The 27,115-nt window shown below is 34.1% G+C and overlaps 2 protein-coding genes across 7 annotated transcripts in view; one reads left to right on the top strand and one right to left on the bottom strand.

Moving 5' to 3' along the window:
• The first annotated feature begins 2,923 nt into the window (after positions 1-2,923).
• On the top strand, positions 2,924-9,646 carry LOC128992134 (S-formylglutathione hydrolase-like). The gene is made up of 6 exons (XM_054415565.1): positions 2,924-3,067; positions 3,847-3,917; positions 4,489-4,676; positions 5,039-5,228; positions 5,918-6,137; positions 9,448-9,646. Exons 1-6 carry the CDS (start codon positions 2,996-2,998, stop codon positions 9,628-9,630), a joined length of 924 nt encoding a protein of 307 aa, XP_054271540.1. The 5' UTR covers positions 2,924-2,995; the 3' UTR covers positions 9,631-9,646.
• A 2,120-nt stretch (positions 9,647-11,766) lies between these two features.
• Positions 11,767-27,115, bottom strand: part of LOC128991424 (regulating synaptic membrane exocytosis protein 2-like) — a 90,632-nt gene continuing 75,283 nt past the window's right edge. For 5 of the 6 annotated variants that reach the window (XR_008490643.1, XR_008490640.1, XR_008490642.1 and 2 more), the window contains 4 exons: positions 22,760-22,971; positions 21,560-21,699; positions 18,814-19,459; positions 11,767-14,242 (listed from right to left, as the gene is read on the bottom strand). Coding sequence is in view for 1 of the 6 variants with exons in the window: in XM_054414286.1 (XP_054270261.1) it covers positions 14,240-14,242; positions 19,325-19,459; positions 21,560-21,699; positions 22,760-22,971 (490 nt within the window). In the remaining 5 variants the exon portion in view is untranslated. The remainder of the gene's footprint in view (positions 14,243-18,813; positions 19,460-21,559; positions 21,700-22,759; positions 22,972-27,115) is intronic. The other variant, XM_054414286.1, reaches the window with a different exon arrangement.

The raw sequence follows: 27,115 nt of genomic DNA, 5'->3' as shown, positions 1-27,115 counted from the left end.
AACATCCGAGGCTTCAACACTTGTGAAACGAAGAACATTATCTACCAACTACAATGTAACAAATGTGAGGCACAGTATGTAGGCCTATCCACCAATAGCCTCAGAACCAGGATGAATGGCCATAGACAAGATGTATCTACTGGATACAAAGACAAACCAGTTGTACAACATGCCCAGAGCCACAAAAACCCTAGTTTCAATGACTGCTTTACAACCAAAATAGTCAAATCACTGCCCCCTCAATGTAACCAGTCACAACTGAGAAGATGGGAATTGTCTTATCAATGGTTTACTAAGTCTAGGCAACCCCCAAACCTAAACCTGAGATAATACCTTTAATCTAACCCACTCCACTTCAATATCCAACCCAACTAGCAGGCTTACATATTTATTCATATATATATATATAGTGCATAAAAGATAAACTGAAACTGTGTTTTTTGAATTCATACTATTGGCAACACTGACTCAACAACTCACTGGCCACCATTTTGGACATCTAGAAAACTATCTCTTCCTCTTCCTTAGTTGAAAATGCTGTCAGTGACAGTGAAATATTCTAATGTTTTGTGTATATAGTGTAAAGTTTTGTTTTGTGTTTCCTGTGCCAGTTTGGACTCTTTCCCATTCAGGTAAGCCTGCTATCCTCTCAAAAAATCCTAAAAAATCTAGGCCCTTGTGCTCTATGCTACACCCTTAAATGATAAATGATTTATTTAGCCATTCAGTATACAATAAATACAACATGCATTGTCAAAATCAGCCAAAATAAACAATACAGAAAGCTGCAATAAAACTAAAGACTATAAAATCAGCAAAAACCATGCAGGTGCACAAGCAAGCAAAATAAATAAATAGTACCTATACCTTTCAGATTCCTATTCTAAGGTACAATAAATGGGCCACCTTCATTGCAACATAAAAATCTTCTATTTTATACAAAGGGTTTGCCAATAGCCACTTCTTCAGAATAATTTTAAATTTTGAATTTGGAAGTGATTTCACTTAAATATAAACGTTGATAGCAGTCATGATCTGCAACTCACAAAACAATGTTTTACAATGAGCCTGATACTCAGTCCTACAGATTACCCTGACTGCCTTCTTCTAGCAACTGAATCTTCTGAGTCTGGGGGGAGTAGCCCCATAGCCTATGGTTCCATAAACAATATGAGCCTGAAAGAAAGCAAAAAAAGCAAGTCTTACAAAATCAAAGGGCATCTCGTATGAGAGCTTACGAATCAGACACGTTACTCTTTTTAACTTGGTGCACAGTGCTTCAATGTGGTCACTCCACCCAAGCTCAGAGTCAAGGGTGAAACCCAACAATTTTACTGCCTCTTGCTTATTCACATTCTTGCTAAGACTGAAAAGGATTTCCTGTGTTTTCCCCTGGTTAAGAGCTAGTCTATTGCCCGAGAACCAATCAGTGGCAGTATTAAACATTCTACTTACAGCTAGTTTAGCAGCTACAGGATCTAAATCGCTAGCAAACAGGGTTGTGTCATCTGCGTATAGCAGCACATCATTTGACACATTGTAATAAATGTCATTCATGGCCACAATAAAAAGGAAAGGCCCTAGTATCAAGCCCTGAGGGACCCCATGCTTCACTTGAAGCGGACTGGAATGGTCACCAGCCCAGCTTACCACCTGAGACCTGTCTTCAAGATATGAACGGACCACCCTGAGTGCAAACTCCCCCAGTCCGAGTCTCTCAAGTTTATCTAAAAGAATATTATGCGGCATACAATCGAAGGCGCGAGATAAATCACACAAGAGAACAGCAGTAGAAGACTGCCTCTCGAAAGCGTCCAAAACAACTGTATGAGGGAGTCCACAGCGGTGACTGTGGAAAAGCCTCTCCGGAAACCATGCTGAGCCGGAACAAGGAGACCATGCAACTCTAAGTGGCCATACAACTGGTTTAACATTAAACCCTCAAGGATCTTACTAAAAACTAGCAACAGAGATACAGGTCTATAACGAGCCATGCTATTTCTGGGCTTCTTTTTGTACACAGGTACAGTCCTTGCCCTTTTTAGGACTTCCGGAAAAACCCCTTCTAATAGGCAGCAATTGAACAGATGAGCTAGTATTGCGGCAATAAATGGTACAATATTTTTTTTAAACTCAGTGGACATATCAAACACGATGAGGGAGCATCGACGGATCTCACTTGTTCAAGTCACGCACAGACAAAATATATTGATTGAAATTGGCAAGCTCTGTTAGAGTACCAATTTTTAAGTTTATTAGGCCTATTCACACTCGACAATGTACTGCCCATAGTCTTTTGAATTAGAGGAAAATGCAGATCAAAAGTGTCCTTGAATTTCAAACAGAAATCCGTAAAGGCCACCGCCACCTCCTAGCCCGAGAGTTGAAACATGGACCATTTCGTCCCCGTGTCTACATTCAATTAATTGGTATATTATAACCAATGAACAAAGTATTAACAAATTAATTGGTTAATACTTTGTTCTACTGTAGAGGTAACTTTTAAGCCAGTTGAAGCTATCCCTTATTTTCAGTAATCCCATTTTTAACAATTTTCTCTCATCCTATAATTTTTATATCCCAGCGCACTGATACCAAATTTTGACGACGTTGTGATAATGACGATGCTATGGAACCAAAAGCTGTCGACCTTATGGGAATATTTTGACGTAAAGGGGTATCGGCGTTCGAGACCAAGGGAGAATGTTTAATCTATGGTTAGAGGTTGCCGATTCTATGGTCTGGTCACCGACCCCACGAAGGAAGAAGCAGACGACAACGGGAACGGACACGGTGACTGACAACACTGGGACACTCAGTAGGTGTCAGTTTTTCGTTTTCGTTTTCAGTTTTGTTTTGAAAAACAAAACAATAACAAATAGGCTAGTTAGTAGAGGAGAGGGCTAGGCTAGTCCTATTTGTGAAATTGATAAGATAGGAAGATAAAATAAAACCAAGAGACATTGTAGTAATAAGTTAGAGTTGTCAATTTTGTATGAGTTATATTGTCCGTGGTAATAGAATTTTTAAGTTTTTAATTGAAAGGAGAAAACAAATCCACTTGAAGGTAACTGGTACAACTTAACCATACCTAAATTAATGTACCGGAATATGCCTTGGCCTACCGATAGGATAAACCCCTAGTAAAACTTTTTTTTTAAATTTCACTGTAAGTTAGGCTAGTATATTTTAAACCATGAACAATCATATCTCAATGATAACAGAATTGTTTGTTTTCAATAATAGTTCACTATTTTAATTGAAACATTACAATGCAGTTAAGTTAGTCTATGGCATTGCCAAAATTTTATGGCAGGCGGGAGAAATTACAACCTGGGTAATTCTGAGCAATTAAGTTACTTGGTCAACCCCAAACTTTTTCATATTTTAACACGGTCATTTTAAGGATGTTCTCAGAAAACAAGAAACATATAATTCAAGGCCATCGTACAGGTTGCCGAGCAATAAGAAGGTTCAAAGTCCACGCGATAACAGTGGCTTGGGGGGTGGGGGGGGGGGGGAGATGCGCGGAAGGCCAGTTGTGACAGTACCGTTAAGTTAGGTTAGGTTAGTTTAATTCATAACCTAACCTAACCTTGTTGGACTTGAATTATATGTTTCTTGATTTCTGGGAACATCCTTATGACCGTAGTAAAATATGAAAAAGTTTGGGGTTGACCAAGTAATTGCTCAGAATTACCACACCCTGATTTAGGCTACATCTTATGTTTGATAAAGCCAAAGATTATTTTGGAGAATATTAGGCCTATACTTTAGGCAATTGTCACTTTTTTGTTTATTGAATTATTTTAGTAGCTTCTTGCTAAGTAATGCGTTTGTTTTCAGATGACGTCAGTAACTAAAGTATCATGTAATCGAAGCTTCGAGGGCCATCAGTATGTGTTTTCCCATCATAGGTAAGCTCTAAAACTTGTTTTATTGATTGTAACTCCTATAAAATCCTTCCACCGTCATTGTTGAAACTCAAGTTTTTTAGAGAATTTTGGAAACACGATGTAAGTAGTGGTGAGTAGGCCTGCCTATACAAAGGCTGTAAATGCTAAAACATAAAATAGCTGGGGGCTAACTTAGTACAAAACTAGAATGCATCTACAATTTTGTAATTATGAACAGTATGGTCTAGTCAAATAATCGTTAGTCTAGTTCCTCATTTCATTCAAAAGTCTTGCACATTGAGTAAACAGTCAATTAAAATTACAGTAGGTTTTTAAAAATAAGTTAAATCAATGCTTTAAGGTTCTAAAATAACTTAGACTACTGTATGCCTATTCTTTAAGAGCGCAAAACCTGTTATACCTACCTTTCTATTAATTTAATTATTCATTAATTAATCATTCCTTTTAAAAACTTAGTTAATATTATGTAGACAAGTTGACCAAAAATATTCTTTAGGCCTACGTAATTTATTTTTTAGGTATTTTTGTTGTCTCTAGCTTGATTTATTTAAAACTCATTCTTCTTTTTTAGCTCGGAGTTGAAATGTGAGATGAAATTTGCAATTTATCTTCCTCCGCAAGCTGAGTCAGGGGATGTCCCTGTTATTTATTGGCTCTCTGGTCTTACTTGTAACGAGCTCAACTTCGTTCAGAAAGCCGGAGCGCAGAAGTATGCGGCCAAACATGGAATCGCAGTGGTCTGTCCTGACACGAGTCCAAGTAAAGAGTTTATTTTATCTACGCTAGAAGTTAAATTCTTTATTTGTTAATCCAGTCCTTTGTTATTAATGAGTAAAAAGAATTTGTAAGGGCAGCAATGAGGATAGTGAAGTTCCCATCTTTTTATTAGCCTAAAGGCTAAATGTTGATAGTTTTCATTCTAAATCAATATTAATGTTTATGAATCACATAAAAGTAAAAAGTAAAAATGTCGTCTTGGTCAGGGAAATTCACAGATATGATTTAATTAATTAATTTGAGAAATTGTCGAGAAAACCTTGTTCGGCAAGCTGAATGCACAAACATATAGGATAAGATCTAGGAATTCAAACAGACAAATATTCTATTCAGACATTCTACAGGAGGGTGCAACATTCCTGGGGAAGCCGATAAATGGGACTTTGGAGTCGGAGCTGGGTTCTATGTGGATGCTACTCAATCTCCGTGGGACAAAAACTTCCGCATGTACACTTACGTCACCAAAGAACTGCCAGAGGTCATCGCTGATAAATTCCCTGTAGACCCGAAGAGACAAAGCATCATGGGACACAGGTAAAAGATTTTATCAGTTGTCGTTGTTAACATATTAATGGAGCGATGCCGACTCACTGTAGCGTGTAGTAAGGGAAAGATGTAATATGAGTAGGATGAATTATGTAAAGCTTTGTTGACTACCTACGACTAACTGATTCTTTAGCCAAGATAATTTACTAAAAGCTAATGATTAAGTTTGAAAGTAGACCTGTAGTAATCACATTAATTTAGCTCGTCCCTACTTCAGAGCTAAAAAACACAGTTAGTAAAGGATGCACTGCTGTTATCTATTACAAAAAGCTTAAGTGTAAATTTGAAAACAAAATCTCTTGAGTAGAGTAACTACTCTATAGTTTAATTTGTTAGTTTTGTTGTTTGTTTTTACGTTATGAATATTTAAATTCTTTATGAACTAAAGTGACAATGAAAAATTGTTAAGACCTAAAACTTGTCTCAAATCTACAAAAGCAATTTTTCCCCCCGATTATCATTGTAAATAAATCTAACAGCAGAAAAACAGTCTGAAATGGTAAAGATTAACTGATCAACACATTATCTTTCACCCCTTAACATGGATGCAAAAATTTCCCTCTGATTTTACCTTTTGTCACTATTAATATCTTGGATAGGCTATCAAATTATTAAGAAATTAAAAGTTCACAATTTTGATATGACAAAATTTTAATGAAAAAAAACTAATTGTTTAGCATGGGAGGTCATGGAGCTTTGATTTGTGCACTGAAGAACCCCTACAAGTACGCTTCGGTGTCGGCCTTCTCCCCCATATGCAACCCCTCAGTGAGTCCTTGGGGTAAAAATGCACTTTCAGGTTACCTCGGCTCTGACACTGACGCCTGGAAACAATACGACGCTACTTGCCTGGTGTCAGCTTACGATGGTCCCGTCATTGACATCCTTATTGATCAGGTAGCCGTTTTTTGCCTCTCTAATCTATTGCTTTTTTTTTAATAGCATTTCTTAAATTTTGAGAAGTAATGTAAGGCTGTGGCATTTATGTACTGTTTTGTTTACCCCTACTTTTATTAAATTGAAAGAGATTTAACAGGAGACTTACCTTTGTTTGTAGTCCAAAATGTTGTCAACAAAGTGGTGCTGGATTTGTTGCAGGCACAACCAGTCACAACCTTTTGCTAATACAATATACTCTCTCTTATCAGGACACCTTTTACCTGGACTACACTTGGCAGAAATAACATCTGTTTAACCGGACAATTTTTACTAGCACATTGGTTTAACTGGACTAGATCGGTAGGAAGTGAGCGGTACTGAAACGACTGTTCTCGTTGGAAAGATGTGAGACCAGTGATTACGTGTCTAAATATAATGCTCTCCTAAATTTAAGTCGAATATCACAGCAAACGGTCCGTTTTAATGAGTTTTGGGGACGTCGGTTTAACCGGAAACCCCGTTGTACAGACTGCCCTCGGTCCCGAGGAGTCCAGATAAGAGGGAGTCTACTGTATATTCTTTTGAGTTTCATTTCATTAATTGTGTCATGTTTAATGTTCGACCAATTGAATTTGCTTTGAAAGTTTGGACAACAGACAGGGGTAAGAAACCCATTTTGCCATTTAGAAGATCAATGTAAAGTATTTTAATACATTTCATTGAAATGGCAACCATACAAAGTAGGTATTTTAAGCCAAGTATGAATGGAGATGAGTGTAGGATGAGTGGCGCGATCTTGTAGTCTTGTTGGTGACTGAGGCTGACATATTCCTTAGTTTCAGCTGTTAATTAGCCCATACAGCTAATGACAACTAAGGGACCTACAGTTTATAGTGAAATCCGAACCAAATTAATGCCTTGGTATTAACGAATTGGTCTAATTATCAGGATAGTACTGCGGATAGTCATAGTACTCACTAGTGCGGATCTTAATCCACACCAGAATGAATTGCATCCACAGTGCATGCCTGTAAATAATATCCACAATCCGTGACCTAGTAGCTGGATTACAGGACGACGACACCGTCCCAGTCATGTTTGACATGGTTAAATTTTAATTTGCTACTTTGGTCTTTAGTTTGACTCAATAAAATAACTATAAATAATATTATAGTTATTAATAATAACTTAATCTATTTTCACATATTAAAAAAAACCTTTTCCATCCGATTGTTTTGATTTCCAATCCAATTATATTGGATTATATTGAGGGTATTGAGACTAATTATTAGCAAGTTCCAATCAACCCAATTCTACTCATTCTGGGATTAGAATATTAGTCGGGTAAATATAGGATATGACCTTAAAAAAATTGCAAGAAAACGTTTTATGGTTTTATTTTGTAGAGTTGGGTTTGCAGAATGACATACTAAAAGTTGCCAAAAATCGGTGCACGAGAAAACCACTAAAATCACAATTTAAAATGGCGGCTTTTTTCAACATTGGACAAATTAAAAAAACATATTTCACATGTATTTGTTATGCACATTTTTCGAGATATTGACTTGGGACCACCGCCTGTATTTATTGAGTGGTTAGTACTTCATTTTGATAGGGAACATGTTTTTGGCCGCCATCTTGGATCCGCCATATTGGACATAGATAATTTTTTTTCAATGTAATGATAGTGTTGTGACACATCATTACCAACTACATTTTTACACTGATTTCAATGCCGAAATCCGTTTTTAAATATCTTTATTCATTTAGAAGATATATACAAAAGAAAACTCTGCACCATACATTTCTTATGGACGTTTCGTAGTTTGATATTTTTTTTTAAATTATTTTTCTTATATCTCCAGTTCTTATTAACGCTTGTAGTTCGTTCTAGGCTTAAAATATTCAGTAATGTAAGGGCTTTCATTTGAGCTCTTGATCATTAAAATCAGACGAGTTAAAGACCTGCTACGAACCTCAGAACAATATTAAATTTAACTTTTTAGAAATATATTTTTATTAAAATATTTATAACTCGGGTTGTTAATACGTCACCGAGTTCTTTCTGGTCTCAAATTACTCAGTAAATGTTTGGCTTTAATTTTATTGATCATTAAACAAAATCTGACAATTTTAAAATGAGCCATGGACCATAATTTAACATTTGAATGTATTTATATTGAAATTTGTCTTTAGTTAAAGACGTATATTCCTAATTCTAAATAACTCCCAAAACTCTTTATAGTCTTAAATAATTCGCCAAAATATTGACTTTTATTTTAGCTATGAATTACTTTCCAGGAGTTATTAGGGTTTGGGATATATGTCCTTAACTAAAGACAAATTTCAAAATAAATACATTCTAATGTTAAATTATGGTCCATGGCTCATTTTAAAATTGTCAGATTTTGTTTAATGATCAATAAAATTAAAGCCAAACATTTACTGAGTAATTTGAGACCAGAAAGAACTCGGTGACGTATTAACAACCCGAGTTATAAATCTTTTAATAAAAATATATTTCTAAAGAGTTAAATTTAATATTGTTCTGAGGTTCGTAGCAGGTCTTTAACTCGTCTGATTTTAATGATCAAGAGCTCAAATGAAAGCCCTTACATTACTGAATATTTTAAGCCTAGAACGAACTACAAGCGTTAATAAGAACTGGAGATATAAGAAAAATAATTTTAAAAAAATATCAAACTACGAAACGTCCATAAGAAATGTATGGTGCAGAGTTTTCTTTTGTATATATCTTCTAAATGAATAAAGATATTTAAAAACGGATTTTGGCATTGAAATCAGTGTAAAAATGTAGTTGGTAATGATGTGTCACAACACTATCGTTACATTGAAAAAAATTATCTATGTCCAATATGGCGGATCCAAGATGGCGGCCAAAAACATGTTCCCTATCAAAATGAAGTACTAACCACTCAATAAATACAGGCGGTGGTCCCAAGTCAATACAGTATCTCGAAAAATGTGCATAGCAAATGCATGAGAAATATGTTTTTTTAATTTGTCCAATGTTGAAAAAAGCCGCCATTTTAAATTGTGATTTTAGTGGTTTTCTCGTGCACCGATTTTTGGCAACTTTTAGTATGTCATTCTGCAAACCCAACTCTACAAAATAAAACCATAAAACGTTTTCTTGCAATTTTTTTAACGGTCCCTATGTAAGTTTGTTTAGTTTGCCTGGACTATATAATGTAGTTGTCATCCAAATAAAAAAAATGTGTACACATTATATTTTAAATGGTCTGCAACATTACTTAGTCAGCTTAATACATGGTGTTTTAAAGATATTGTGATGAAAATGTTTAAGGGAGCTGATGATGAATACATCAAAGCTGGTGAACTCTTGCCGGAAAACTTCATGAACGCTTGCAAGAATGCGCTGGTACCTGCTGTGCTCAAAATGAGGGAAGGCTACGACCACAGCTACTTCTATGTCGCATCATTCATCGAGGAGCATTTCGAATTCCATGCAAAACACTTGAAAAACTAACCAATTAATATTTTAAGATTATACCTTGCGTCTATTATTGTCGATTATATCTTGTTTATTTTACTAAATTGTATCGGTGTTATTCAATTCCTCTTTCCACTTAGACAAGTTTTGAAGAGTATTTGTTGTTGTAGATCTTCTCCTATCTGACCACCTCAGGACCAAACATAAACCAACTAGCTAACTGTGAAAAAGGCAACTCAACCCAGAATAATACTACATGATTAATTCTATTTTGAAAAGGATAAAATCTAATTCTACGTTTTAGTTGTAAAAACACATATTAATAAATCCACTAAACACAATAAAAGAGTTATATAGATGTTGCCAACTAAACTAAAACATAGCAGTGGTGTACACAGAAGAACATAATGTATCTAATTGGATAAAATTAGATATGGAAGTTGATTCACTGTGAGACAGTGGAAAGAGTAGGACTTAGTAATGTGTTAAATACATTTTTTCCTACAGTCACCCGACAAAGTTGGCTTCCTTGTACTGTTTATAGTACAGAAAGCTGCTAATTGCTGCATATTTATACTTTGCCGTACGGTTTATACTTTGCCGCACATCAGGATTCCAACGAAACAACACAAAACAGCGTGGTTCTATTATGCACGTAGTCCGTGTACGCTTGGAAATAGGTTGGCAACACTTAAAGATAATAATACTATGAGCAGCTGATTGACTACTATAACTACGATTTAACCTGTCATTTCGTGTTTATAGTTTAGGCATTTCTGAACATTCTGGACTTTTCATTTAAACGCTTTTAAAACATTCCTACGATCTTAATAAACAAGAAAATACAGTTAAAGCATTTTTTTAGGCGCGGAAACCACTTCAAATTACAAAAACATACGGAACTATATTCTCAAAACGCGGAGCACATTTCTTGCCGAGGAAAAATAGCGGAGTGATACGGACCGCGGGTACTACTTTCTCTAGGGCACCATTTGTGTTGCCAGCTGAACCTAAAAACGTGTTGTATAGTGTTTGAAAGACTAATTATTTATATGCTTTATAGTGACTGTAGGTAAAATATAATGTGTAACACGAGTGAAAAAGGCCTTTGCTGCACTCGAGATCATTCCGCACTCGCCTGCGGCTCGTGCGTAAACATTGCTCTCGTGTGCAGCAAAGTGCCACTTTCACCACTAGTTACACAAATAACTATTTATTTGTGAATTCTGAAAAGCAGCCTGATAAAATGAGGACTGGGAGCCTGAAGTGAAATATGAATGGTTTCATTGTATTGAAGTATAATTGTTGGCAATGTAGAGTAAGGGATCTTGCTGCCTTCTCAAGTTGGGTTTTGTTTTACTAACTGATACACACTGTGGTATTGTGAATGTCTAGTTTTTCATGATATAGTACTTGTCGAATTCGGCAGCTAGAAAATAGTATAATACCATGTTACTAGTCCTGAAAATAGGTGTTTACTGGACGAGTGTGGTCATTCCCATGCAAGACAAAGTCGCGTTCGGGATTACCATACAAATCCGGTAAACACATTTTGGACGAGTGATACTACTCTAAGAAGCTAACTAAACAATAAAAAATCTGTACAAATCCTTATTCCCAATCACTATTCATATCATCTAAGAGAGGTTATGTTTTTGTTTAAAATCACTCATTGTCAAATATAATCAGCTGTTTGGTGTCCTGAAGAGTGCAGCCAAATTTGTCAGCTAGGAAAACTGGCTTTTACCTCAAGTTTCTGTTAAAAAAATCACAACACTCAAAAAATTTATTGTAGTATGTAGTAAAACAATTAGCTTACTCAAAAGACACTGACTGTTTAACTTTAATTATTATTATTCACTGAGCTTCAAAATCACTCAGGTTTACCTTTAGCTACACAGCTTTAAACTTTCATAATTCAGTAACAATAGTTAGGCAAACCTTCCGCTTTATTTTGTAGTGGTCAACATCCTCTGGGATGGCATTATAATGCCTAAATCCAATAGGCCGCCCTAACAATAGCACCATTACTGTACATCTTACACATTGCATCTGGATCTAGTATCGAACAAGTGAGCTTCTGTTTTGTGTGCGATCGCAACTCAGCTACCCAGACTAAAGCTGATAGGTTAGAAAGAGAAGACTCAGAGTATATTTCAGAAATGTGTTTAATTATTTAGTTGAATACTTATAAATGCCTTTATACATACTAGAGTACAGCAGAGCTAAGACCTTGTATTGTCGCCCTCATTAGAGCTCAGCAGCACACGGTGCCCGCACACTCTGCATGATATGGATACAGATCACCACCCTGCTATCACTAACAAAAATATCCCTTTGAGCACAATCTCTAAACCCGAAAGATATTTACAAGCCAAATTCATAGACTATTTTCGACTACCTTAAAAATATCGCTACTTAATTTAGAGGCAAACGAAAAGCCTAAATTTGAATTTCACAAGCTAATGAAGAACGTGACTAGGATTGAAACTGTGCTTTTAAACATTTTGTTATTGTCATGTATATAAAAACTCCGGCCGCGATGCACTGAATGTTAAAAGATCACTGGATTTGTAAACGATACGTTGTTTATTTTAGTAGTAAGAAACACTTTTGTAAAAAAAATACAAAATGTAATCTAGGTTTTGTAAAAATACTTCTTCACTTGTTTTAAGTCACATCAATATAGATCACTTCATTGAATTAAATTAACTATGAGTCATTATATTGATATTTTGTGATTTAATCTTTTGTTTTGTAAGAAATATTTCAAAGCTGCTTGGGACTTTCAAATATGAAAATTGTATATGTATAAAAGATAAGTTGAGTTTTCCTAAAGTTATACTAAATGATAATAATTTTTGACGATGTCTAGCCATGTTTACTCTTTATTGTTAGCTTTGATCCGAGAAATTATTTTTTAGCTTTGCTATAGTGTACAATCATTATACATGTTTCCTTACTGTAAAAATAATCGTAAAGTTAAATATTGCAGTTATAAAAATGTCTGCGAGTTACAAAGGTCAGCAAACATGGTTTAAAGTTATGTTTTTTTACATATTCTAAGATAGCTTTGCAGATGTAACAACGCAAATCAAACAAACTTTCAATACCTTATGGTAATGTTGTAAAAGCATCCAGTGACAAATTCTAACATTCAAATTATGTGCAATACATAAAGGAAACAATGAGAGGTTATCTAAAAAGGCACATTTCAGCAATATGGGGTAGCAATGATTCATTCACAAAGTGTAAAAGGAAATACTTCATGGAGTAAAAGAAATTATAAATTAGTACACAAGTGAGTGGAAGTGCAATAAATTATTATAAATTGTAAGAAATAAAAATAAATAAATAACTGACCTACAAATAACATTCTCAAAATCAGGGATTTTCACTTTTATATGATTTAATGTTAAACTACTGTATTAAAAATTTTAAGTTATTTTTTCTATTAACTCTGCTAACCAGAAAACACTAAATTACAAATTGGAAATATATTCGCTCTTATCACTTACAAACAAAATAGGTACATCAATTATTTAAAAATATGTTGAAGCTTTATTCAATATTTCCTAAAGGACTTTGTTTAGCTCTTACTTGTATGTGTTTAGTGGTTTCACAGAAACCAAAATGTCACAAGACATTACTTATCAACTATATTTGATACATTTTCTTTTGTTTAGGTTAAACCATCATAATTCTTATGTTAATTTTTCCGCTATCTATAAATACCATAAGAGTCCTTTCATAACTAGCAATATGGTTATAACATAGGTACTTATGATAAAAAATAATTTTGCATTTAAGTATTCTTGAACTAAAACAAATTATTTCAGTTATACAATAGTATTTAAAAATTATTTTTCATAGTACTTTGTGGTAGATTTAATTAAAGCTTTTCAAACAAACCATTAACGTTACCAGCACTGAAATCTATCTGTAATAAATAGCTTTTATCTGTCAGGTCGTTTGTCAATCTCACAAATAAATTGTTGTGCTACTAATGAAGAAAATATTACGATACAAACAGATCGGCTTGATAAACAGAAATATGTACAATTATTATTTCATAAATTTGTACAATTCCAAATACAACTTAACATAGCGTATAAAAATGTCCTTAAAAATTTGCACATGTTTTACATAAGTAGCTAGTCTATATTCTACTTTGACTTAACTTCGTACGGATAACAAGAGTCGGAGGGAAGCCTACAAAAAATACCTGCTCCGCCAGAGTGAGCTAAAATCATCAAGCTCGATAAGACAAGAAAGAAAGCACAAAAATCATACAACTTTCAACAAGCGCTCCACCTTAGGGGAGTAAATGGCCTCGTCTACAACATCCCACGACAATATCGCATAGAACATGGAACAGAATGGTACACAACATCGCTTATAACTTAGAACCTATCTGTACAACGTGACGAGACACCGTGTGCTGCTGAATCTCGTAGTATAATTTCATATATATATATTTACTTATATATATATATTTATATATTTTACCTAAAGGTAAAATGGTAATAGAAATTTTAAATTATATTTGTCAAATGTAAAAAAATGAGCATTGACCGCCACAAACCAACAAACGCACTTATAGCACCACACTAACGTTCTTTGGAGTCACACGTAAGCGAAACACTCACTGGAACAGAGACATACAAATAAGTTAACACTGGAAAACAAAGTGGTAAATTGGATGTTGTAAGGCTAAGGATATTACAAAAGACCACATTTGCCTCATGATAAACACAAGGGTCAATATGATCTTGTAGATAAATTCATGTAGGTACCAGAGACTCCCTTTTGTTTTGATCTGTTTAGTATTAGGACATGCCAGACTGGGGTACATATTTTAAGTCGGAGTTGAGTAAAGGATGGACTGTAACTGAAGTTGTTGTTTTTTTAGCCAAGACATTCGTTTAGATGATCAACGACATCTCGGTCCAGTTTCAAACCATCAAAAAGATTAGGATTTTCTCGGGATTTAACGAACAAATTTCTGTTACGGACACTCAGACAGTTCGCAACATACACAAACAATTCATAGCCTGGAACATTCAATGGTTCAGTAAGGGTCTGCATCTTAAACATAACCCGTAAAAAATTGCGCTCAAGGTGATCAATCAAAAGGGAGTCTTTTGTACTTTTGAAAAAATTTCCTATTAATTGAATTATAATTTTAAATACTTGGGCAGTAAAAAGTGTGTACAGTGTGCTGTTATAAGGATAATTAATTAAAACGTTGCACCAAGTCCAAGGCAATATTGACATTTTGAATTCAATAGCATTATGATTGATAAATGGTTTTGTAGAAAATAGTGAAAGCCTTGTTATATTAGCAATGTGTATCCATTGTAAACGGAATTCCTACCAAAATATTCCTTTCTTGTGATTGGAGTTGGAAGTTCTTTTTGTAATTGAAAAAAAATAAAAAAAAAATACAATACCATAATTGTTTACACAAAACAAATCTTGTTTGATTATGCATAAAATATTTAGTTGAATAAACAGAATATATTCAATACCAGTGGACAAGGAAGGGAGAAGAGAAGGTGAGTTCAGGGAACATTAATGATCATTATTAGTTTGAAAACACTACAACAAATGGTTAAGTTGACTTTAGAACAGTTTAATATCTACGACTGAAAGTTGTGTCCTTATTTATGTATTTATATGTGTTAACAATTTGATTACACATTTCTAATCACTACAAATGAATATTAGCTCAGGTAAACATCTGATTTAGTTGTCAAGTTATTCTTGACAATCTAGTGTAGGTTAACATTTTACGGCTTTTAACAACTTACCCACTTCAGAAGAAGATTGTGACCACATAGATTTGTGCATTTTCAAACCATTTGTGCAAATTCAAACAAATAAATGATAAAAGTAGAAAAAAAACACAAATTAACACATAAAATAATATGAACATTCAGCTACTGTCCGGCTACATTTTAGTATGGGAAATTTATTTAAAAACCATTCCAATTTAAATATCTAATTATTTTAAAAATAATTTAAGATATGTATTTTTTCATGTAGCAAAAGAAATTTGTCTTAGAAATATAATTAGGGTATTCAATTTTACTTACCACCGGTTTTATGAACTGGTTTAATTCAAACAAAATATAACTAAGAAAAACAAAAACAATATAAAAACAAATCACAACACAATGGGTTTCTATAATACAAGTTATAATAATTATACTTTACCATTGATATTGGTTTGTTATTGTTTATCCTGAAATAGTTTAGATCCATTCAAAATTTGCCAAAATAATTATAAAATTACTTTAGAAACCTTTTTATACTTCCAAATCCAAACACTAGAATATTAATGATTTTTACATATTAAAATTAATTTATTTCTTATGTCTAGTTAGAAGTAGATATTTAACTAAAAATTCTATATACAGCATGCGTATTACTGTTTTCTTGAAATATGCTTTTTTCCATGCTAGAAGTAAGGAATTATCTATTTTACAGTGACAACTATGAAACTACCCAACTAAAATGGCAATGCTCATCTAAGCCAAAATAAAAATTACAGTGATTGCATAGCGGATAGTAATTTATGAGTGATTTGAAATTTAGAAAATTGTTAAGTTACCTATGTAACATTTTATTGCATTCATAAGTAGATTAATCCATTATTTCTCTTTCAAGTACTTATCTAACTATTAGTTAAATGTTTCATGGGATTAGGCGAGATTGAGGCCAGATTGAATTAAAATTCTTAGTTACTCGACTTTTAGAGTCTCCGATTTAGATTCCTCGACAAAAATAGTTTTATGGTTCCAGCAAGGACAATGACAAGCATGCATACTGAACAGGAAAAGCATCAAAAGACAACAACCTCAAGATGTAGTGTACACATTTAAAAACCACAAATTTTGTGAGTTTTTTATACACATTGATTTTTTTTACCCGTATTTTATCAACAAATATGTTTTACACCCAAAAGTAAAGTTAGCGGTAATCGTGTACAATCGTAGTACAGATGTTGGAAATAAGATTGAGTTTTACGAAAAAATGCTTACTTGTTTTAAAATTACTCAGGTCACATCAACATTACCAGAACTGTTTAAACATTGCTTCTGAAGTACGTATAACAAATAATCTGTTATTTCTGTTATTAGGATTACAGTTTTTCTTTGATGCTAAATTACACTTTTTTCCATTTGCATTTCACATCATGACTTGATTACAGCGCTCAGGGACGTTACATTGGACTGTAGTTGTATGTTTAAGAGTCCTTGGAGGCTAGCGGCCATCTTGGATTATTTCAAACAGCTGCTTAAGAGTTATTTATCGCCCAAAAATATTTTTTCAAAGAACAAAGTGATTATATATAAAATATCTAGTATACTGTGGGATTTGAAATGTTCTTTGTAGTTTTGAATTGTTCTCCAAGGGAGTCCATAGAAGCTAACGGCCATCTTAGATTAGAGCACCATAAGAGCAATTTTAATTTTGTTAATTTCAAGAAGCCGCTGAAGAGTTATTTACCATCTCAAAATATTTTATCAAACACCAGAGTGATTGTTATTTAAATATCTAGTATACTGTGAGATTATAAATCTTCTTTGTAGTTCTTTTAACAATTTTACATGCTATAGTAGATGTTTTACATCTAGGCTCCAAGGACTCTTAACAGCGCTAACCTAACAGATTGATGGTTGCTTTTTGCTACGTTAATTTTGTCCTTGTGGTATATAATATTATTTTGTTCAGTACAATTGTGCCTGTTTGTATCCGGCTTTTAACTTAGTGAATAAGTTATCAATTAGCATACAATTTTTCAAATCTAGGTTCATTGTAAAATAGAAGTATATATCTCGTATCATGGATAATTTTAATACAAAGTGAGGAATTAGTTGATCCCTGACAATAATTTGTTGAAATCCCATTTTCATGAGAATTAAACTTTTATTTTTAAGTGTTTACATTGTTAAGTGTTACAATGAAGTATCGTCATCGTTAGTGTTAAAATGTTGTGTACACAAAACAAGGACACGCAACTGATATTCGAAAATTGTTTAATGTAAAGTGAAAATATAACGAACACTCATGCAGAATACACAATAAAACAAAATATTGCTAATAATTATAAGCTTATCTTAAACTTCCAAGTGAGTAGTTTCTTTAATTATTGTTTCCAATAAACACTAATGTTTGTGTAAATGTTTGTTTACCATACTAACAAAATTTGTGTTTAAATATGTTTAAGCTGATAACAGATTGAGTTATGGATGAGTCTGTTGTTGATGCAGATGTTTCCATTTACTACAGATTTATTTCTATTTTTTGTCTGCATTAGAAGCTGCTTTTTTATTCAGTAGATTCACTTTTTTAAGATTCATAGCTCCTATTTTCGGAGCTATACTTTAGCAAAATACTTCAATGTAGTTAGATTTTCCCAAGTTACTTAGCGTGATTTGTGATCAATGAACCGAACAAAGTTGAAATAACAAACTTCCAAAAACTACAACAATAATGTTCAAAATTTACTTTTGAATTTTTTTAATGCTTCCATTGTTAATCTAATTTTTTTTGTCCCTCGAGAGAAACTAACCACAATCCTTTATTTTTTTTACTTGATGACACTTAACTACCTAACTGTAAACAGACACTGGAGATTTTGGGATTGAAATAGGAGGAAACTCGGGACGTCAATGGGATCCGTACTGGATTCAGATGCCCGATCTCCACTTGACACTTGTATTGTTTATTTGATTGAATAGTTCGTGAGTCAAGAAGGAGGCGACTAAATTTTTACAGCAGCACCCGATGGCTGTGTAAGTTAAATTTTATCTTAACTACTTATTTTTTCTAGTCCTTGAAGTAGTTGTGTTCATAAATACGAGGTCAGGTTGGAATGGCACTTGGGGTATTGAAACTGAATGAATAATAACCCAGTAATAACAAGAAAGTAACCTTGATTAAACATTTGGCATTGGAATCTCTAAATTCCCAGATTTGCAACGGTTAGCGTTTGCATTAATTGAAACAACATTTGAGGTTGAGTTTGATGAGGTTATCGACCGAAGTTTGAGTCGTGTGTCGGCCGTTTTAAATCTTTGATCCCAAAGTCTCCTGTGTTTCCCTTGACTAACAGTGTGTAACAACAAAGCACCTAGAGAGCAACAAACAACAACAGAACATGTGTAAAGCAGACTACACCACAGAGATACAAACACAACTACAAGTTACCTAGGTCAGCTGAAGAAGCCCGGTGATGGTCTACAACTAAACAGACAAACTAAAGCTAAGAAAAAAGTAGAAAAGTGAAAAATATTTTCATTCACATGATATGTAGGACAGGACTGACTATAAAGTAGTCAAGAAGCACTGCAGGTTCGAATATATCCCTTTTTGTACAAATACAGTTTTTTCTGAAAACTCATATCTAGGGATGTAGCGATTATTTATATTTTAATATTTTAAATCTCGTTAATACAAAAGCTCTCGCAAACTATAAATCTCGTCTTAAGCTGACAATTTTAAAGGAGCAATTCAAAACTTTTCACTCGTCACTACTTTATTGCCACGGACCAGGAAAGTGTGGAAGATGAAAAGTAAACGGAGAAAATCATAGGAAAAACTAAAAGAGAACGTAAAACGGAGGAGTTATCTACAAGGGTGGGGAGGACTATAACTTAATGGAGTCAAGACTAGCAAGGGAGCTGCGTCGAGAGAGGCCCAGCGAAGGGGGCCCACTAACCAAGGATGTGGTCCCAAACAATTTGTACCAGCCGATCACAATATTTGATAAGTTGAGGTCGTCGAGCATGATTTGGGCGACTCCCATGAACACTTTCTTGCCTTCAATACGGCCATAGTCGCCCCACACTGTAACCTGTAACAAACAAGAGTAGTAATTGAATAAGTGAATGAATAAAACGTACGTTTATTAGACAAAACCACACAGCAGATATAAATAAAGCTGGGGATTACAAAACGTAGAGGTCTGCTTTTAATTATTTTAAGATCTTGGACCGCAAATAAATACTTTGAAGTTAACTGTTACTAATGGTACAGTTGGAAAACTCACAAAAACAAGCCACACATCTCATTGAGTTAATATCTGAGCTTGTATAGCACCACGATTTAATTTTAACTATTATGATATCTTTACCAAAATTTGCCACTTTTTGCACGTTTCTGGGTTCCAATTACTATTTCATAAATGATTCTACTTAACCATTCTAAAATACGAATAATCATACAGTACTATTCTTTTTAGACCAGTGTTTCGGATTGAACTGTCATCAACAATTAAATCCAATCAAGAAATAAAAAATTATGACTCATTATTTTGTATTTTTTATCTATATATTTAATACGCTAGGCATATTTTTGTCATAATTGTTTTGGAGTGGTGGTGCTACCGATCACCATGTCCAAGGTGTTGTTAGAAAGGTCTTGGCATGTAGTTTTGCCATCAAACAAAAAAACTTTGGAGTTCCATCAGGGCTCTGCCCCAGTGGCCTTCAAAGTTCCCATGTTATTCATAGGGGAAAAGTGTTTGTTTACATTTGAACAGATGAATACTTTCAAATTGACACTAATATTTTAAACAGCTGGTTATACTAAAATTTTGCACAAAATCAAAACATAACCAAAAAACGTTCGACATAATGGAGACGTTGGCCAGGACGGCCAATAGGAGGAGGAGGTCAACCAATTTTAGCAGGTAGACGAGAACAAAATACAAATAATACTATTGTCGTTGATAGCCGAATACAGCAAGCACCCTTCCGTGTTGGGTTTAAGTGTGCTCTCCAACAGCCGCCTGAAGATTTCACATTCAATTTAGGACTGTTGGATAATCGCTGCATAAGCTGTTGATTTTTTAAGACAAGGAGGCGGGTAAGACTACATCGGAAACAGAAGAGAGGAGATATTAGATGAGTGGCAAATGCGGAGCAGAGTGTTTTATGTTAACGTTTTAAAGGTAAACTTTTGTATGTATACCTAACATCAGAAAGAGACTGGAACAAGATTGGGAGATGGGCCATTATGAAACGCATTCTGTCACAGGACATGGAAAATTTCAAGGCGATTTTGTGAAGATTTCACATGGTGGAAGAGGAAGTATGTAGATGTGGAGAAATAAAAACCACAAGTCACGTATTTATAAATTGTTCACTCAATAAATAGGAAAAAACAGGAATAAGTCTTGGATAAGAGACGTCTAGAGATGAGAAAATAAAACATGATGAGTGACAAGGAAACAATTGAGACGTTTAGAAAAGTAGCTAGGGAAATAGGAAAAACCAGGGATACATACAGGTGTTAAAATTAAAAAAAGAAACAAACAAAAACTAAGAAAGAAAAGAAATGAAAACTTGCTCATGAAGGGGCAGGAAAGGTTAGAGTGAATCTCGATGATCCCTATTGCTCAGGGCGGTATGGGGAAGGGAGTCGTGCTGTTAGGCTTTTGGACACATAATGTGTCTGGAAACCTAATGCGGCTATGAGTAAGGCTATTTGTAGAAAACACTATTTACATTAAATTATATCGATCTGTTATGTAGGCTACATCTTGAGTATTTTCATAATCTTTGAGTCGAATATTTTAAAGTCATCAGAAATCATGACTGTTATTCGTTTTAAAATAACGCCTGCAATACTTAGCAATTGCTCGAATTCGAGCAACAGGTACACTAGTTAGTGATTTATTGATTTGATTTTTTTTTTTTAATGCCTGATTTGTTTTTGCAGCATGTAATCAACCTTATTGACGTATACAAATGCATGTACATGTCTAACGGAATAAAAATATTGATTCTTGATTCTCCGTTTAGTTATTCGCCATCAACGAACAAAAATTTAAAAAATCAAATTGCTGTTTATTCACAATAGAATTCACAGTGAATTCACGATAGAACTGAAACATCCCTTTAAACAATATGACCTGTTGTTTCACCCTTTGTCACAGAATCAAGCCATTCACCTGCAGTATGCAGCCTTGAAAAGGTTCCCTGAAGGTAAGTGTTTGCTGGTAAAGAGGATCCAAAGTTCGTCTGGCTGTCGCTGTTTTCGCTTTCGCCAAACATTTCTTCCCACTTACAAGGTACACTTTCACATAAGGCGCTGTGGACAAAAATTATATTGTTATCATCACACACAACCATCTGGGTTAAGTATGATCATCAAAAATTAAGTAAAAATGTACTTTCTTAATCACACTAAGCTATAGGGCTAAATAACACTCTGAAAAATACTACAGTAACTGAGTAACCAGTCTAAGGAGGGAGTGTAAAGTAGGTCAATATTGTATGTTTGACTCAAAGTACTGTACATACAATTATCGTCTGAGTGATAAACAGTTGTTTACAAGATCGTTCTATTTAATTGCAGTGATTTTTAACTTCGTAAAATAACAATGAATATAAATCAAAACACACTCTTACAATTACGACACATTAAACACATAAAGCTATAAAGTGTTAAAAATAGATTCTATATGTCCTCTAGGCTACTAAGTTAGTAAACACTAAAATAAAAATCTTAAGGATCTGACATTGAGCACAAACAGTAATGGCTTAGGTTTTATGAACTTTTTATACGAGTCTTTCCTCAATTGGGAAGAGTTCATTCAGGCTCAAGAACATTAAACAATATACAGTAGATAGAATATTCCAATATTACGAACAGCATTTCAAGTGGAATGTCTGACTTAAATTTTTCTATTACAACAGTGCTCTAACCTTCGTGAGGTATTTGTGTAGGTTTTTAAAGCTTTATACTGCCATTCTTATTCCCAAAATTAGGAGTTTAGCAGTTTCTGTAAATAATCACGGTCTGGGAAAGATCGCACGATGAAATTTGTGTACATTTCAAACAAATGATCTGCTGGCAACGGTGGTGGGCCCCAGTTGGAAGGCGGTTTAAATATTTAACAACCAACAGTTGAGGTATGTTTTTTAGTGTATTTAGGAATTTATGAAGTGGGAATGTATCCTGTCTTATGGGACCCAATGAGCTGGAAAGCTTCGAGGTTTCCGACTCAATCCTTTCTTGGAGACTTGGAGAGAGCTGTCAGTGACGGAGAAATCATCTAAGTTGATCATGTAACTTTTTTGCGCCATAGAGGACTCTTTCTCTTTCAGGTTAGTCTACTAAAATGTATGGAAGTACGTTTGTCTCATACCTGGTAACACTTTAGAGCCCTGTCTGGATTGCAGCCCTCGCGCTCGTATCACCTCCACCTCCAGATATCCCTTCTGGTAGCACATGCTGAGCTGAATGTCGCCCAAGGACGGAGCCCCCAGGACTTGCCGGCCCACCAGCTGTCCAGGGCCTAGCCCCTCGATAAAGTCCGACAGAGGACCTCCGTCTGAACCTTTGAGTGATGGCGCCCAACTATCCCACACAAACAATTGTTACACTTTCCTCCGGTAACACACAAAGACTGTCTGACTGTAGTTTTGTTCTTTTTTGATCGATTTATTTTTTAAACTTTACAATTTTTCTACTCTCTATACATCTTTAGATTTCAAGCTCTATACGTTCTACGTTCACTGTGCGGTATGAATTGTCTGTAAGTCATGTATTTCAAAGTTTCGGCAATACTAGCCGTCCCAAAATCATCAGAACTCTTGACACACTGTAATTTTTTTCTGGTACATTTACAACTTACTATGACTTATAAGTAAATCAAAATCCAAATTGTTAAGTTTAAATATCTATCTATTGTAGTAAATTGCATTTACGGAAATAAATCTCAAATAATTCTTTGGTGCCTTTGAGTAGCCAGTTCAGTTGACACAACTCGCATGATATTTTCAGTAATGTTAATAGCACAACTATCTTCTGTAAGACTTGTACTGCACACTGAACGTAGAATTAAATATAGAGGATCGTGGAAATAGCACATTGCTGAAGCAATTGTGGTTGGCAGGATTTGAACCCGAGATCTAGTCCCAACCCATAGTCAACCAAATCATAGCCCGTGAACCCGTGTGAAGTCCCAAAGCCCAGTGCCCATCTACTAGACCAGCTTGCTCCCTCAACACCATAACACATTACACAACATTGTTTTAAGATGTTTTGGAAAATAATTAAAGTTAACTTAAATTTCAGCTTTTGTAAAAACTCACATTTGATGTGGTTCTAATCACTCAAGTATGGGATGTTATTATTCTGTACATTATATACTAAGATTCCAAAATAAACTGGCAGTCATTGTATATAGTACAGCAATCTTTCAAAGAAAAATAATGGTGTACATTAATTGAACAAAACTACAGTCAGGCCAGTTGCCTATGCAAACCTACTACAGTAAAACCCCTCATATCTGGCCTACGTGGGACTGAGCCCCTGGCCGAATAAACCAACCTATTATTAAAATGATAATTCGTATCTAATAACAACTTGTGATTGTTTCAAAGTAGTGTTTGAGTCTCTTTTGGGAATCTAGTAGCTCAACTGAGTAGTCAACCCGCTAAAAATATGTATGAACAGGAAACAGATAAACCGTAAGAACGCTAAAATCATGGAGACTACGTGTACAGCCATGGGTAATATTTTTGGTACCGATTCTGGAACGTGACCGGATAAACCGAGGACCAGAAATTCCGAGGCCAGATATTTGGGGGTTTCCTGTAGATTAAAATTAAGGTGTTAATTATACATTATGATAGAGGGAAATCTGCAAACCTTTACTGATTCTTCATCAGATTAATGTTTAAGGGAGAAGCATCTATATTCTGATTATTTTATTTTTTTTTGTTTGAAAATGTCCTTTTCTCTAAGTTATACTTGTGCAGACTACTGTACTTCAACACTAATAAAAAATATTGAACAAAATGTCCAAAAGATTTATAAAATGAATAATTTAAAAGTATCATCGATATATTACATTCAAGAATGTGGAACCAACGAGTTTAAGGTATGATTAATATAATTTATTTCTACATTTAATTGTTTATTGCAATTTGTTGGATACTTAACACAACTTTTTATATAATGTTGAATGTAAAATTTTTATATACATTAAATTATTGTTTTTTTTATGTTTATATATTCTGCTTCTGACAATCCTTGTTGAATAGTTAAATTTCTCATCTTTGTCTTCCAATAGTACAATATGTTTTTTTCATTTCATACGAGTAAATGAATCATTTAGACTCAAATTTACAACATACATTTGCATGTGAGTAGTGTTTTAATGGATGCAGAAGCCAAAAGCAAAGAGATTAAAATTTTGTTTAATAAATTCTTTTTACAAAAATTTGTCATGCAATAAATTTTAGCCAGGGTTTGTATAGCTTCCAACAGTAATTTAGTTTATGCTATTCAACTTATAAATTGCAGTTAATTTATCTTAAAAGTTCAAATTAGCAAGTTTTGCTTAGTTTTTACTAAACAAATTTAAAAAAATCCTTTTAACCATTCAATGTAGTTTCGAGATTTTTCACTTCGTCCTATTCAACTTAGCGTTACGTAATAGTAAAACATTACCAATACAGATCCAATGCACTATAAATACACTATGTCTAAAACACAAAAACAAGTTATAGAATAAAATACACAGAAATGTTTTAGATATATTAAGGCTAACTAATACTAGACACTACATAGAGTAAAGAAAGATAGATAGAGATAGAATGAAGACCAATTCCGTAGGGATAGACAGAAAAGATTGTGCATTCACGTGCTAGTTGAGCGTAGATTTTGTGGATGCTAGTGGCCAAGATGGTAGTCATCGAGTTCGATAGCTTCGGGGTTAAGATTTAATCTACATCGTTTACCGGAAACTTCAGCACTCCTGTTCAATTTCATGCACTACCTTCACAAAACTAGGAATACATTTTTGACGAGTTTTTTGTCTGGTTTCGTAACCTTCCAGTCTTCTCTGCTGCCTTTCCACACTTGTACGACAGAAAATGCAACAACACTTAGAGGCAAAACAACAAAAGTCAAACCACAGAAGCAACAAAGCTGTAAATTTTCACAGTTGTAGTTTATTTGAATCAATTAAATACTGGAAGTGATTTTTATGTTTCATTTACTGTATGTCTATTTACGATATTTAAATCATTCTACGCACTGAGAATAAAATGGCCTAAAACATTCAAGCACATAAAACAAACCTCTAGAGCTAAAAATGGAGGATATGACATTTTTTCTCTCACAAACTTAAATTTAGCCTTTGAAACTAAATTTTCCCAGACTAAAACCATATAGAGTATTCGGAGGGTTTATGTTCAGTGCTTAATAACTATTTTGACTTTATTAATTTAGGTATACTACATTTCAATATGTTAAAGAGTGGATTTATAATTGCAATTAGTTGGTTTAGAATCAAAATTACATTTTCTGTAGGCCTAGCACAAAACTGTGGCGGCTTGGGCAACGTCCCAATCAAAAATAACACCACTGAGCAATGCTCGGTCCCCTGGCACTTCTCTTTATGAATAAAACATTATTTTTTTTAGAGCTGAAATATTGTATTTAGTTTTCTCATTATCTTCTTTGTTGTTTAAATCTAGTGATGTACCGGTAACATGGAATGGGTTAACGAAAAAGGCATTTATCAGACTGAAGTTTTAGCTATGTGCATTGGATAGTTTCCATATAAATGTGGTTGGTTCATTGTATTATAATATAATAGTTCATTTAAAATTGTAACTATATTTTTTTATGTTAATAATCTTATCTAATGATTAAACATAGAGCCAATGAATAGAGAACACTGCTTTTTTAAAAGTTAGTTTAACTCTTTATCAGTTAGTATGGATGTTTATCACCCCTTTTTGATATCCTAAGTGTATAAGAAATACAAATTCAAATGTCTCTTATTCTAAACATTTTCAATCCCACAATCGTTTTCCATACCCATTTAGGCAGTTCAAAACCTCATGCCTAACCTTCCAAGTCTTGCGGTTCATGACGACGTCGGTTTCTTTACAAAACCAAAGTTCGGATTACACAAATGAATAGTGAGTGTTATACAGTGCGAGAAACATTGCTTTGCGGAGAGGTCAACTGTGAAGTGTTCGATGCCACATAGCATATAAAAATTGAAAACAAAGAGGTACGAGTACTTATAATGAAAACATAGAGATCATGCTTCATAGCACCACCACCAACACAAGAACACAGTGCGTTTGACGATAGTGCAGCCACTTTACACCAAGATATCACATTGTGGGAGTTGAGGTGTTAGCACATTCACTGGTTTATGCATTATATTTGCTTTAGTTACAGTTAACTGATTAGACAATAAACAATTTCTTTATTACAATTTCATCAAGAAATGTTACAGCGTCAAATTTATGTATGTTATGTATGTTTTTCAAAAGCGAAAAAGTACAATCTTCACATATTAAGATTAATAGTTTGTTAGAAGTAGTTATATAATTACTTAAAGATTGTGATTGTTGGTATATTAACCCTTGGCATTCAGTTGGCCAGTCGTACTGGCCTCGTCATTGACGTAAACAGAGTTGAATTGTTTCAATATCAGCTGTATCTGCCAAATTTCTCTGTGTACTGCTCAGAA

Source organism: Macrosteles quadrilineatus, unplaced genomic scaffold (assembly GCF_028750875.1).
Source record: "Macrosteles quadrilineatus isolate MER2022 unplaced genomic scaffold, UCM_ALF_1.0 Scaffold_4__1_contigs__length_99947679, whole genome shotgun sequence".
NCBI lineage: Eukaryota > Metazoa > Arthropoda > Insecta > Hemiptera > Cicadellidae > Macrosteles > Macrosteles quadrilineatus.
The sequence above is the reverse complement of the archived record's forward strand: the minus strand, read 5'-3'. Positions and strand labels throughout refer to the sequence as shown.